This window comes from Vulpes lagopus, chromosome 3 (assembly GCF_018345385.1).
Source record: "Vulpes lagopus strain Blue_001 chromosome 3, ASM1834538v1, whole genome shotgun sequence".
Taxonomy (NCBI): domain Eukaryota; kingdom Metazoa; phylum Chordata; class Mammalia; order Carnivora; family Canidae; genus Vulpes; species Vulpes lagopus.
The window spans coordinates 116905528-116918023 of NC_054826.1; the positions used below are offsets into that span (position 1 = coordinate 116905528).

General features: G+C 53.8%; 1 protein-coding gene across 1 annotated transcript in view; it reads right to left on the minus strand.

Moving 5' to 3' along the window:
• Nucleotides 1-12496, minus strand: part of ABCC1 (ATP binding cassette subfamily C member 1) — a 136929-nt gene that overhangs the window by 23919 nt on the left and 100514 nt on the right. Inside the window, exons 19-20 of the mRNA XM_041747393.1 lie at nucleotides 11568-11751; nucleotides 2167-2257 (exon numbers count right to left, since the gene is read on the minus strand). Coding sequence (XP_041603327.1) covers nucleotides 2167-2257; nucleotides 11568-11751 — 275 coding nt within the window. The remainder of the gene's footprint in view (nucleotides 1-2166; nucleotides 2258-11567; nucleotides 11752-12496) is intronic.

A 12496-nucleotide genomic window follows, 5' to 3' on the forward strand; every position in this document is an offset into this window, starting at 1 on the left:
TCGAGGTAGTCCCTTCCCCTGGGGACTCGTAATCCTGGAGGATGACACGGCTGTGTGGGTGTGTGCACACTCACGTGTGGGCCTATGAGGTGGGAATACCCACTCTCGGCGATGGCTTAGAACCACACGGCAAAAGGCTGGGGTGTGCTTCCATCCTGCTTGCTGATGCTCCCTACTGCCCTCCTGGTGTGTGCACGGCAATGAAGCAAAGCACACAGGCTCATAGCCCACAGAGCTGGGAATGGGGGTCTCCAGTCAGGAAACTGAGGACGGTAATAACAGCCCCTGAGGCAATGAATCCTCCCAATAGCCATGTGAGCTTCGAAGCAGATCCTTCCCCAGCCGAGTCTTCCGATGAGACCCCAGCCTGGCAGACGCCTGTTGCAGCTTGTGTGAGATCCAGAGAAGCGGGCCAGCTAAGCCATGCCCAGACTTCCCAAGCCACAGAGACCGTGAGATGACCAGCCACTAGGTTTGAGGTCATCTGCCGCAGAGCAACTGATATGCCCAGAGTCCCCTAGGCTTCTGCTCAATCCACCCATGGTTCTCCTCAGCAAGCCTACCACTGTCACCTGCCCCGAGGTCCCAGGATCACCTGCAGGTGCTGCCTCGCCTTGGCTCTCCCAGCAAATTCCCAGATGACAGCAATCAGGACAGGTCACACCAGCCACCTGCCTGAACCCTGGCAGTGCCCCTGCACCCCCCGGGCAAGGCCCTATTCTAAGTGATTTGCACACATACACCTAACTCACCACCTCGACAGGTGCACCGACAGTGCAGGCAATATTTCCACCTGTCCCATGTGATAAAAATCAGAGCCAGGGGCACCTGGGTGGCTCATTCAGTTAAGCATCCGATTCTTGGTTTCAGCTCCGGTCATGATCTCAGGGTGGTGAGATCCAGCCCCACACTGGGCTCCGTACTGAGTGCAGATTCTGCTTGAGATTCTCTCCCTCTCCCTTCACTTGCGCTCTCTCTCTCTCTCTCTCTCTCTCAAATACATAAATAAATAAAATCTAAAAATAAAAATTGGAGTCTAGGAGGGTACTGTGGGCTCATGTCAATTTCCTTCCCAGCCCCATTTCTGTGAAATCTCCCCACGCCAGAGAAGTAACTGCCAGCACCCCCAGCTCATCCAATAATAAGTGAGTGCTCTCTACTGGGGGTTGATGGAGGAAAGTACTCTGCGAAGCACCTCACATGCACCACTGGGTGTCTATCCCACTTCAGCCCTCTGCAGTAGGTACACCACAGACCCTATCTGAAGATAAGGAAACTGAGGCACAAAGAAGTTAAACAACAAAGTCCACGGCGTGCTGCTCCTCCAAATCCCCAACAATCCAGTTGAAAGCAACCTCCCTTAAAGCAGCAAAAGCATAGAACTTTGGAGCGCTGGCTCAGAGGCAGGGCTTGGGTTCAAGTCCAAGCTCAGTTTCTCTCTGGCTGCCTGACTTAGGGAGAGCGCTCGGTTTGCTCATCTATAAAATGGGAACATGGGCAGCCCGGGTGGCTCTGCGATTTAGCGCCACCTTCAGCCCAGGGCCTGATCCTGGAGTCCCAGGCTCGAGTCCCACATGGGGCTCCCTGCATGGAGCCTGCTTCTCTCTCTGCCTGTGTCTCTGCCTCTCTCTCTCTCTCTCATGAATAAATAAATTAAACATTAAAAAAATAAAATAAAAAAATAAAACGGTAACACAAGAGTGACTACCTCCAGGTTCAACCAACTGCACAGGGCTCGGCACCACATCTGGCTGTGAGTGGTATGTAAAATGTCATGGTCACTATTACTGCGACTATTTTGACTCCAGTGCTGGCTCCCGAGATCTGAACATTTCAGGTCCCTCTGAATGACTTGAGCAAAGACCCACATCGTGTGGGGAACTTGCATCACAAGGGCAGACAGGCGGTCAAATCCTGAGGCCTGTGCTAGTTGTGCCTCCTGAGAGAGCAGCGCCAGGCCTCCCCTTCAGGCCGCAGAAAAGTGAGGTCTCCTAGAAATTTGGGGAAGGAGGCAGATAGCCCACATCTTCCATGGCCCTGGGAGCTGAGGCGTTCAGTAGGTCAGACAAGTTGCTGGCACCCCGTCCCTCTCCTCTGCCCCCGGTGGGGCGCAGAAACACGGCGCCTGTAGAGTCCACACGAACGGGGCTCCCTCTCTGCTCCTACCTCTGCAGCTGCTTCCCCGCCACATCCGTCACCAGCATGCCATTCTCCATCTGCTTCACCTCCTTCCCGGGACTGCTAACACCTGTTAACCCTGGCAGGAGAGAGGAAAGGGCGAAATTATGGTTTCAAGAGCTGGACGCCAAGACCAAAGACAGGAAAAACCCGTCATTTGGACGGGACATGGCACATTGTCGGGCCACCAGGAAGCTCAGAAACCAAGAGGTGCTTGGCCGAGGCCACAGACTGGCTCCTGGCACAGGTGCAGGAGGTCTGTGGAGTTAGCTGGCTCCCCTGGGCAGGGATGGTGACCTGCCACCATCTCCAGGCACCTATGAGCGCAGTATGCTGGGCCTGGGAAGGTGCTCCGTGCCAGCAGCCACAGGTACAAGGCCGTTCAGCTGACCGCAACAGAGCTGCACTAAAGTGAGTCCGAGGAGCAGGATGCAGGGAGCCACATGGGGAACAGCACACAGCCCTCTGGTCCCCAAGCATCCAAGTGAGGGCAATACTTGAAGTAAATTAACAACCAGTTTTGACAAGGGCATCAGCCAACAGGAGGCGGTCTGAGGGCACCTGCACCCTGCTCTCCTGTGCCAGGAATTAACCCTTTGGTTGCCAGACCATGGGGAGGTCCAGAGGTCTGGGGAAGAGGGCACCTGCAACGGTGCAGTTCACCCAAACAACTGGTACAGCCACCATGAGACATCCCAGTCCCAGGAAATACGCCCCCAGCACCAACACTAATCACCATAACCTCAATGAGAGTGGCTAACGCTGATTAAATGGCTCCCCTGTGCTGTGCTGAAATACATGATCTCCCTTAATTTCCCCAACTACTCAGTGATACAGTATCATTACCCCCGGCCGGCACTAGTCTCCTATGCTGGTGCCAGGAGAAAGAGGGAGCCTACAAGAGAGACAGACACATGGTGCAGGGCTCCACCGGCTGGCTGGGAAGGGGAGGGGAGGACGTGCAGGGGAGTCCTTACAAAAGGGGACTGATACACAGCCAGTGGTGACGGGGTGACCCTGGAAACAGGCTGATGGGACACGAGCTGAAATCAAATGCAAAAAGGTAGGCTCTTTCAGATGATAGTCACAGGAAGAAAGAGAACAAAGATAGCAGAGCCCGGCAGGGAATCATTCCTGGGTTGGGGGGTGGGGAGCTCTGAGCTGGTCTTGGCGTGAACGATGCCCCACGTACCCAGCCACCCACCCACCCGGGGACAGCCTTGGCCCAGCTTCTAGCTCTGGCTGCTGAGTTAGAGCAAAGCCAGGAATGCAGTGTTCTCTCACTTCCCAGGTGTGTGTACTAGGGGAGCAGTCAACGCCTCTAGGCCTCAAAGTCCACATCCGCAACATGGGGGTGACCACAGCAGCTACCTTCCCAACAGGGAGGATGACTGAGGCCATGCATGGTGCTCGGGAAGTGAAAGACACTGAGGTGGTGCTCAGTATTACTCTCCTTTTTAAACATGTTCTACAGATAATTCTGGGGCGCAGCCAAGACTGAGAATCACTGCTTTATACATTTCTCTTAAGGGCAGCACCTTTTTTCTCTTAAATTAAAAACAAAACAAAACAACAAAAAGCCACTAAATTAAATCAAAAAGCAGAATGCTAACTAACAAGCAGGACTTTTCATGCAGGCGCATGCAGTCTGCGCTCATAAATGCACACAGCACTGGAGGCCCAGGCCTGGCCTTGCCCATCTTCCTCTGTGCGGGGTACATTCCTCTGGGAACATTCCCAGAGACACCGCCCTGTGGCAGGGGCTTCAGAGAGCTCCCCTCGCCCACCTGGCTGTACAGGTCATGCTCAGTAAGCTCAGCTTCCCTTCTGCTCCTCCCAGTATGAGCTGCAAGGTGTAGACAGGAGACCTCACAGTGGCCCACTTGGTGCCAGCCCATTAGCTCACAGGGTGGTGCACTGGCTGGGGCAGTTGGAAAATTCTCCTCTGCAAGGGGAGGGACCAAAAGTCCCGGGAGGGCAACGTGAACGTGGGCCAGTCCACCACTCCATCTGCCTTCCCCTCTTCCTGAAGTCTTAGCAGGCCATGCTGGGGAGGGGGGGGGGGAGGAGGCTGCTGCCCAAGGTCAGCCCGTCAGAACCCCCTTCCCCAGGACTCTGAACCATCAGTGGCCCCCTGACAACCAAAGATAGTTCTGGCTAATGTGTCCTCCAGGAGTTCCCATTTCCCGAGGCCTGCCTATTTGGTCTGGCCTCCGGTTTCTGAGCTACCTGCTTCCCCTTCCAGTAAACACCCTTGTTTCACGGGTGGGAGTTGGCTTCCGTGGCTTAGAGAATAGCCCTCAGTCTAGACCCGCAGCCACACTGCTGCTTCCGGAAGGCAGGAGGGATGGGTCCGCTCCAGTGGCTGGCTCATGCCTTTACCTCACCAGAGGGAGCCAGGGCAGCCCCCCACAGCCACCCGCGCTTGCTCCGTCAGGCACACACCACCCTGTATGCCCTGGCCTGCCTAGGTCCTGCCATGTCCACGAGGTAAGGGTGGGATCGTAATAACCAAACTCTTGGTCGTTCACCATCCATCCGCCACGTGCCAAGCTTTCCTCCAAGGCATGCTCGTCATGGTCGTTTGATCTCTAGGACAGTAGAGCTTAACCAAGGTCACCCAACTGATGAGCAAGAGATCTGGGGATTCAGACTATCTCCCCCAGTGCCCACCACCAAGCCTGGCACATAGTGGGTGCCCCCAAAATGTTTGCTGGATGAACAATGGAAGGGGGAAGAAATGCAGTCAAGGGCCTCTTCCCAAGCATGCAGCCACAGGCCCAGTCTATCTACAGCCTCCCCCTAAAAGCATGACTACTTCTAACCCAGCTGGCACTGACCTTCCTCCTCCTGGTCCACCACTTTGCCACCTGAGAATTCACAAGATCCGGGAAAGTGTTAGGAACCAAGACAAAAATTCCTCCCGAAACCCCCATTTAAATGCCCAGGGGGGTGGATGGAGGTCTTCTCCTAAGGAAGAGGGCCAGAGATGGCCGAGGGACCTGCTGCGTCTGCACCTCTCCATCCCCATGTGTGCTGGGTAGATCCCTGGCAAGCACTGCACGGGGCCAGCTCTTTCCCCAAAAGTTATAGCCGTGTTTACACATAAAAAGATCTAGAAAAATCCAGGCCAACCCTCTGTATCTACACCTGTTTTCATGGCAGCAGAGGGTAAAAAGTCAAGTGTCACAGCCGGGTGGGGTGGGCGGAGGAGGCGCAGCAGCTGGGAGACAGCACAGGCCTTGGCTCCAGCCTGAAGCCTTTGGTTCCTCGAGGACACATGCTGCTCACGAGAGGGGCCTGGTCTGCACAATCTTATTCTGAACCAGACGCACAGGCAGCCAAGGGAAGAAGAGAAGGTGATTTGGCTCATATTTCATTTTGGCCCCTCCTAGGCTGGATGAGGATGCCTTCCGGGGTTCTCAGAGCCCCCAGGCTCACTTCCATCACTGCATTTAGCACCACCACGTCCTTGATTATTCGGTGTTTGTCTCCCCCAACAGAGGGGAAACACTCTCAAGACTGTGAGCTCTTGAGAACAGAGAGTAGGTCTTACCCACTACTTTATACCCAACACCCGGCACATCAGATGGCCACGTGTGGTTGCACAGATGGCCACGTGTGGTGCACTGCATAATCTAAGGGGCACTATTCCACATAGTGGCACAAGTACTGGGTGTCCCCATGGCATATGGCAAGTGCTCTATATACACCCGATATGCAGATGGACAGACTGACAAATGAATGGCCTAGTGATCAACAGAGCTGACCTTCCAGGGCCAGAATGGGTATCCCACTGGCCACCATGATACCATCTCCCAGCCCATACCCACAAAGCTGGTTTTTAAACCAGCCCTGGAGAAATGGGTAAAATCAGTGCATAGTTTCTTCTAAACTGGGATATTTATACAGCTGTGTTAATGCGCAAAGCTTAGGTAGGACATGCTTTAAACAATTAAGGCGTAATGTATTCATTCACCTACTTAATACATTATACTGACTGTCTACTATGTGCCAGGCACTCCTTCCAATCCTGGGGATAGAGATGTGACCAAAAAGCCCTCATGGAGCTTAAATGAGAGAGAGAGAGAGAGAGAGAGAGAATACATAAAGGAGTGAATCCAGAATTAGCTGTCAAGCAATGTTCAGTGCTACAAAGAAAACTAAAGCAGAGGAAGGGGAAAACGAAAGGCGTCAGGACTTGGGGATGCTATAAAATAGTAAGAATTTTTTTTAAGCAAAGGCATGAAACTTGTAATCCAGTCAACATTTCTTGAGTGGTGCCGGGTTCCAGGTATGGGGCTTTCATGCTGACAAGCCTGGCGATGTCCCCGCCCTTGAACCTCTTTAGTGCCACTCCCAGGGCTCTGTGTCCAGCCTGTTACTGGCCCTCAAAGCCAGCATTTCAGAACTCGCTGTTTATTCTCAAGAAGGTTCTGGAACTCTGCTTGGGCATGGGCCAGGAGGCAAGTATCCCCCGAGGGAAGAATCCAAGTCACTGCTTTACAGTCAGCACTTCGTTTTTGACCAAAAACGGAATTAACCGGCTGCATCACCCAGCCCGATCCACCCGCCTGGGCCCAGAAAGTTCTCAGTACTCAAGAAGAAGAAATACGGCCACTGAGGACAGCCTAAAGGAATGTGCTGTCTGTACGACACACACTCCAGCTGTGCAGTGTTTATGATGGGTTTTTGTAATAGGGGGAGGCACCTATGTCCCACTTAAGAAAAGCAAGCAAGCAAAGCAGGAGGACTGGTGGCTGAGAGCAGAGAAGGATGCTACTCCTCTCGGGAAAAAGGCCGAGAGGCGAGACAAGACAGACACAACCCCTCTGGCGGGTGGGCGAGCGGATGGACATTCTTTTTCCTGATTATCTTGCCTGGTTCTGCAGTTTCCAAATGCTTAAAGTGAGCACGGGCTGATTTTATGATCAGTAAAAAAACAAAAACAAAACAACTTTCAGCAAAGATCTGAAAGATGGAGAAAAATCAGTTACGAGGTTGAGGGATGAATCAAGCAGGGGTCTGGGAAGTGGGCACATTGGTGGAATAAAGGTCGTTCTCTCAAAACGATGGGGGAGCAGGGCAGCGTGAAGCCAGAGCGTGGAAGCCATCAGCCTTGGCACTTCTGACGTTAAGGGCTGGTGGGGGGTGGGAATGGGGTCTGCTGTGTACCATAGGTTGCTCAGAAGCCCTCTCTGGTCTCTACCTTCTAGATGCCAACAGTGCCCCCTCCGAACCCAGTTGTCACAACCAAAAATGTCTCCAGACATTGCCCAGTGTCCTGGGAGACACAAGTATTCCCCGCTGGAAACTCCTGCTCCAGACTTTAGATTCCTAATAAAGAAGCCAGAGTACATAGGAACATTCTTCACCTTCCAGGTACAAAGGTTAATGAGCCAATTTGTAACGTTGTCAGCTTAAAAAAAAAGAAAAAATAGACCAAAAAGAAAAAAGCGTCTGACTTATCAGTGTAGTAAGTACCCCTGGGGAGGGGTCGGTGTCTCCCCGTCCTAAGCCTAGTTTCTGGTACATGTGTTCTTTTCTACCCCAGTGGAAAAGAATCGCCCCCAGACCAAGCACTCCTCCCCTTCAGCCTGGGTGTTCTAAAAAAGACCTGATTCATCCAACAGGGAGGGAAAAAAAAAAGTTTCCCTTCAGGAGAAGCCAAAAATGTGGTTCAAACAAATCCAAGGTCACTGGCTCTTGGGAGTTGGCTACAGTTGAGCAAGAATGGGCCCTGATGCCAGGCTGTATCACCGAGCCCCCCCGGCACCCCCGGGAGAGGTGGAAAGAGAATGGGGTGCCCAGTCTGAGTTCAGACCCACAGGCTGAGCACCTGTGTACGTGAGGCTGCGTGGCTGGATCGGGAAAATGACCCCACAGCAGCACGAGGCTGGCAGCTGGCATTTTCATGGCCAAATTAAGTGCTGACGTGGCCGAAGGAAAAAAGAAAAGGAAAAAAAAAAGAAAGAAAGAAAGAAACTGGCAGCATTCTGCTCTGTATCAACTGCTTTGGATCTGCCGGCAGCGGCGGAGGAAGGGAAGGGGGGAAAAACCATCTGCGGTCAACAGGGTTTAAGGACACTCCCTGTGCACCTGGAGAGGAAGGAGAGAAACCTCGTCCCGGGGAAAGGATTCAGCTGAATGCACACGTGTCACTCGGGAAAGCAAACGGGGTCGTTTTCACCTGACTGAGGCCGGTCTGCGAGACGCGGCGGCGATCGTGAGGCTGCACGATCCCAGCATGTCACCTTGGCTTGACAACCAGAAGGTGACGACTCAGCAGCCTCAGCAGGAGGGACGCAGGCTAGACTTAAAGGCAGAACTTTCCAACCACGAGAGCATGGATATGCAGAAACTCCTTCCCGGTCAGGAATGAACAGCTGAAGGAGTTTCTCGCCTCTCGTCGGCAAAAGGCAAACGCCTTTCTTCTAAAACCACTAGCGTTCACAGCAGCACAACTTACACCAGACAAAACATGGGGCAGCCTGGACCGTTGTCAACTGATGAATGAACAAACAAAATACGGCGTGCTATTGCCCAGCAGAACGACACGAAGCACGGACACCTGCTACCGCACGGGTGAGCCATGAAAACATCACACGAAGTGAAAGAAGCCGGGCACAGGGGACCACGCAGATTCCATTTGTGCAAAATGTCCAGAACAGATGGTTCAAGAGGCAGAAAGACAGCGTGCGTGCCTAGGACCTGGGCAGCCGGAAGAAAATGCGCAGTGATTGCTAACAGCAAGGAGGTCTTCTGCAGGGGCGACGAGAACGTTCTGAAGGCCATTCTGCGGATGGCTGCTCAACCCGGAACATTCCAAATCACGACTGTACACCTTGAGTGAGCGAACCGTATGTTGCGTGAATTCTATCTCAATAAAGCACTTACCGTAAACCACTAGGAACCCCCTGCGGCAAACCTGAACGGAGGGATGAATGAGCCCCCACCCTGGGCAGACCACGAAGGAGGCCAGACGGGACGGCCCGGCCCTGCCAGCGGCAGCTGCGTGTCCTTGGACAAGCTGCTCCCCCTTATCTGACATTCAGCGGCTTCCCGCTGCATGGAGACCAACCCCCCAACCCCACGAAGGCCCATCTCCCACCGCTGCTCCTTGCCCACCGTGGTCTGGCCACACTGGCCTCCTTTTCGTTCTTTCAACAAACTGACCTCACGCCAGGCCAGAGGCCTGTGCACTTGCTGTTCTCTCTGTCAGAACACGGTTCCCTGCATCAGAACACTGATCCCCAGATCTTCTCCTTGCTGGCTCCTTTCCATGTCACCGTCACTTCCTCGAAAAGGGCGTCTCTGACCACTCCCTGGGTTGCCGGGTGCCACCCCCATCACTCCCCAGCTCATCATCCTGCATCTTTCTTCTTTCATAGCACTTAATGCTCTATGAAATCAGTTATTTCTTGATTTGTTTCTGTCCTTCTCTCTCACCAGATTCTAAGCTCCGTGAGGGCAGGGCTTTGTCTAGATGTTGTCCAATTGTGTCTCCCCGAAACTGTTGTGGGCTGAATTGTACCCCCGTGCCAAATCCAGACACTGTAGGCCTAAGTCCCCAGTGCCTCAGAAAGCGACTCTATTTGGAGACAGTTTATGCGCAGATGTAATTACTTAGGATGAGGTCATGAGGGCGGGCCCTAATCCCACGTTACTGGTGTCATTATAAAAAGGGGAAATTCAGAGACAGACACACACAAGGGAACACTGTGTGAAGATGAAGGCAGATATTGGGGTGATGCTTCTACAGGCCAGCGAAGGCCAAACTGCCGGCAGACCAGCAGAAGCCAGGCGAGGGGCGTGGAACAGACCGGCAGCAAGAACCAATCCTGCCCACACCCTGGTGTTGGGCTTCCAGCCTCCAGAACTATGAGGGATCACATTTCTGTTGTGGGAGCCACCCAGGCTGTGGCACTTGGTCACAGCAGCCCTAGGGAACTAACACAAGCCTTTAACACATAGTAGATGCTCAATAAAATCTGCTGAATGACTATAGTGATGGAACAGTGAATAGCTCTTAGGGAGCAGCCCCATTCACAGAGACAGGAACCTGGCTGTCCCTGGCAGACAAAGCGACAAGCTTCCCTGAGCCTCAGCTTCCTCACCAGGGCACTGGGAATAACAATTCTACTCCTTCATGAGTCGTCGTTAGGAGTCAATGTGACCACTCCTGCAGAGAACAGGAGCCCTGGTAGGCCCGCAGCAAACACTAGCTGTGTCTTAGCGGCACATCACGGACACTTCCAGGACAACTGCAGCCGGGCAAAGGGCCCAACTGGTCTGGGGATGAGGTACACAGGGAACATGCTCCCGAGGCTTGGCTAGTCTGTAATTAGCTCTTGGAGGCAGGGGGTGGGGGGTTGGGGGGAGGTCAGGGCAGGACAGGTGACCTCTCAGCAACAGCTGAAAGCTAAGTAGCAAACGTGTCAGATGACCACTTCCGTCGCTGTGGGGTCAGAGCTCCAAGAAGAAAGGGGAGCAGAGGAGCCTTTGAGACTCCAGTCTAACTGATGGAAACACAGGGCAGCCTGGAGGTTGCAAACCAATCCTGTGAATTTTAAGCCAACTGAGAAGCAAGGAAAGATTCTTAGAAGTCTCCCCGCAGCCACAGAAGCCTTCCGGTGAGGACAGGGCGAGGCCGCAGCTCTGAGCCCCAGCCCGCGAGAACACGCCGCGTATGGTAGCTGGGAAGTGGGCAGGTCTGCAATGACCTGGCAGGTGCCAAGTGCACGGGGGGTAAATGATGGGCACTCTTCCCAGGGAAGGAATGACAGCAGTTGTCCTGTATCAAACACTCTGTGCCAGGCACCATGCCCAAGGCTCTGTGGAATTCGGCACATTAAATCTCCACCAAAAGCCAGAAAGTTGTTATTATGTTGCTTGATCAGCGAGGAGACTGGGGCTCAGAAGGGTTTGGAGGACCCTGGTAAGAGGAGCGGTGGAACTTGAACCCAGGTCTCGCCAACTGCCAGCCTGCACCCTCAGCCACTGTGTGTCCCCCATGACCCTAGCATCTGTTCTGGATTATGCCACATATGTCACCACTTCCCACTGCCTCTTGAGAGGCAGGAGGACTATAATTATCACTGTCCCTGTTCCTGCCACGAGAACCCTGAAGCTCAGCAGGCCCAAAGCCACCTCGCAGCCAAGTATGAGGATCTGAGCCCAGGTCTGCCCCCCACCCCACCGACCTAAAGCGCTGGGACCCCCTCTCAAGTCAGTCCTGTGAGCCTTAAGACGGTCCCTCCATGAGGTTTGCGAAGGGGCTGGCCCAGCACTGATGAGCCTTGCTGGAGGGGAGCCGGGAGGACCTCCGGGAGGACCTCCGGGAGGCAGTGGGGAACGGGGAGGCAGACAAGGCACCCCGGGGACCCTACCGTCATCCTGCTCGGCCTGCTCCTGATCACCGCTGGCGTACGTGCGAAGGAACTCGGCGAAGGCTCCATCCCGGGCCAGCAGCTCCTGGTAGGAGCCCATCTCCGAGATCTTGCCACCAGTCATGACGATGATGACGTCCACCTGGGGCAGGTAGCTGATGCTGTGCGTGACCAGGAGCCGCGTCTGTGGGCAGAGTGGGGACCAGCGGGTCAGTGCCCGGGTGACACAGGAAATGCCCTGACACCTAGGGGACCAGCGGGTCAGGGCCCGGGTGACATAGGAAATGTCCTGACACCTAGCCAGCCGAGCTCAAGTCTGAGTGCCTGGGATGCCCCCATCTGTGGGTGCCTTCATTCCACACTGGAACCAGGAACTGGGGGGCACTGGGGAGAGAAACAGGTCCCTGCTCCACACTCCACAGTCGGGGACAAAGGACCAACAGAAATACAACACGGTGCACGCTGGATGTCACGTGACCAAAGGCTCTGTGCAACATTTCTGTCATTTTGGTTCCAAGGGGACAGGCGGAGGGTAGGGGGACAGGCGGAGGGTAGGGGGCACCCTTTAACAAGGGTGATGGGGAAGCTGGTTTGCGAACAACAATCTGAAGGATGAGGGGTAGGCGGTGTGGATGACTCAAAGAATGAACCAAATACAAAACAATTCGCATGCAATGGCTTAATTCTTTAAAGTAACTCCCCCCCCCACTCCCAAAAAACCACTATGAAATTCATACGTGTATATATATTTTATCCAATTAAGTCAGGGTTGGGAAGGACATTCATCACGCTGCCTGAGTTGGCAAACTTTTTCTTAAAGGGCCAAACAGTAAATATTTTCGGTTTTCTGGATCCTCTGGTCGCTATGGCAACTACTGGCTACACTGCTGCAGTGGGAAGGTGGCCATACGCAAGACAGAAGAAGATTT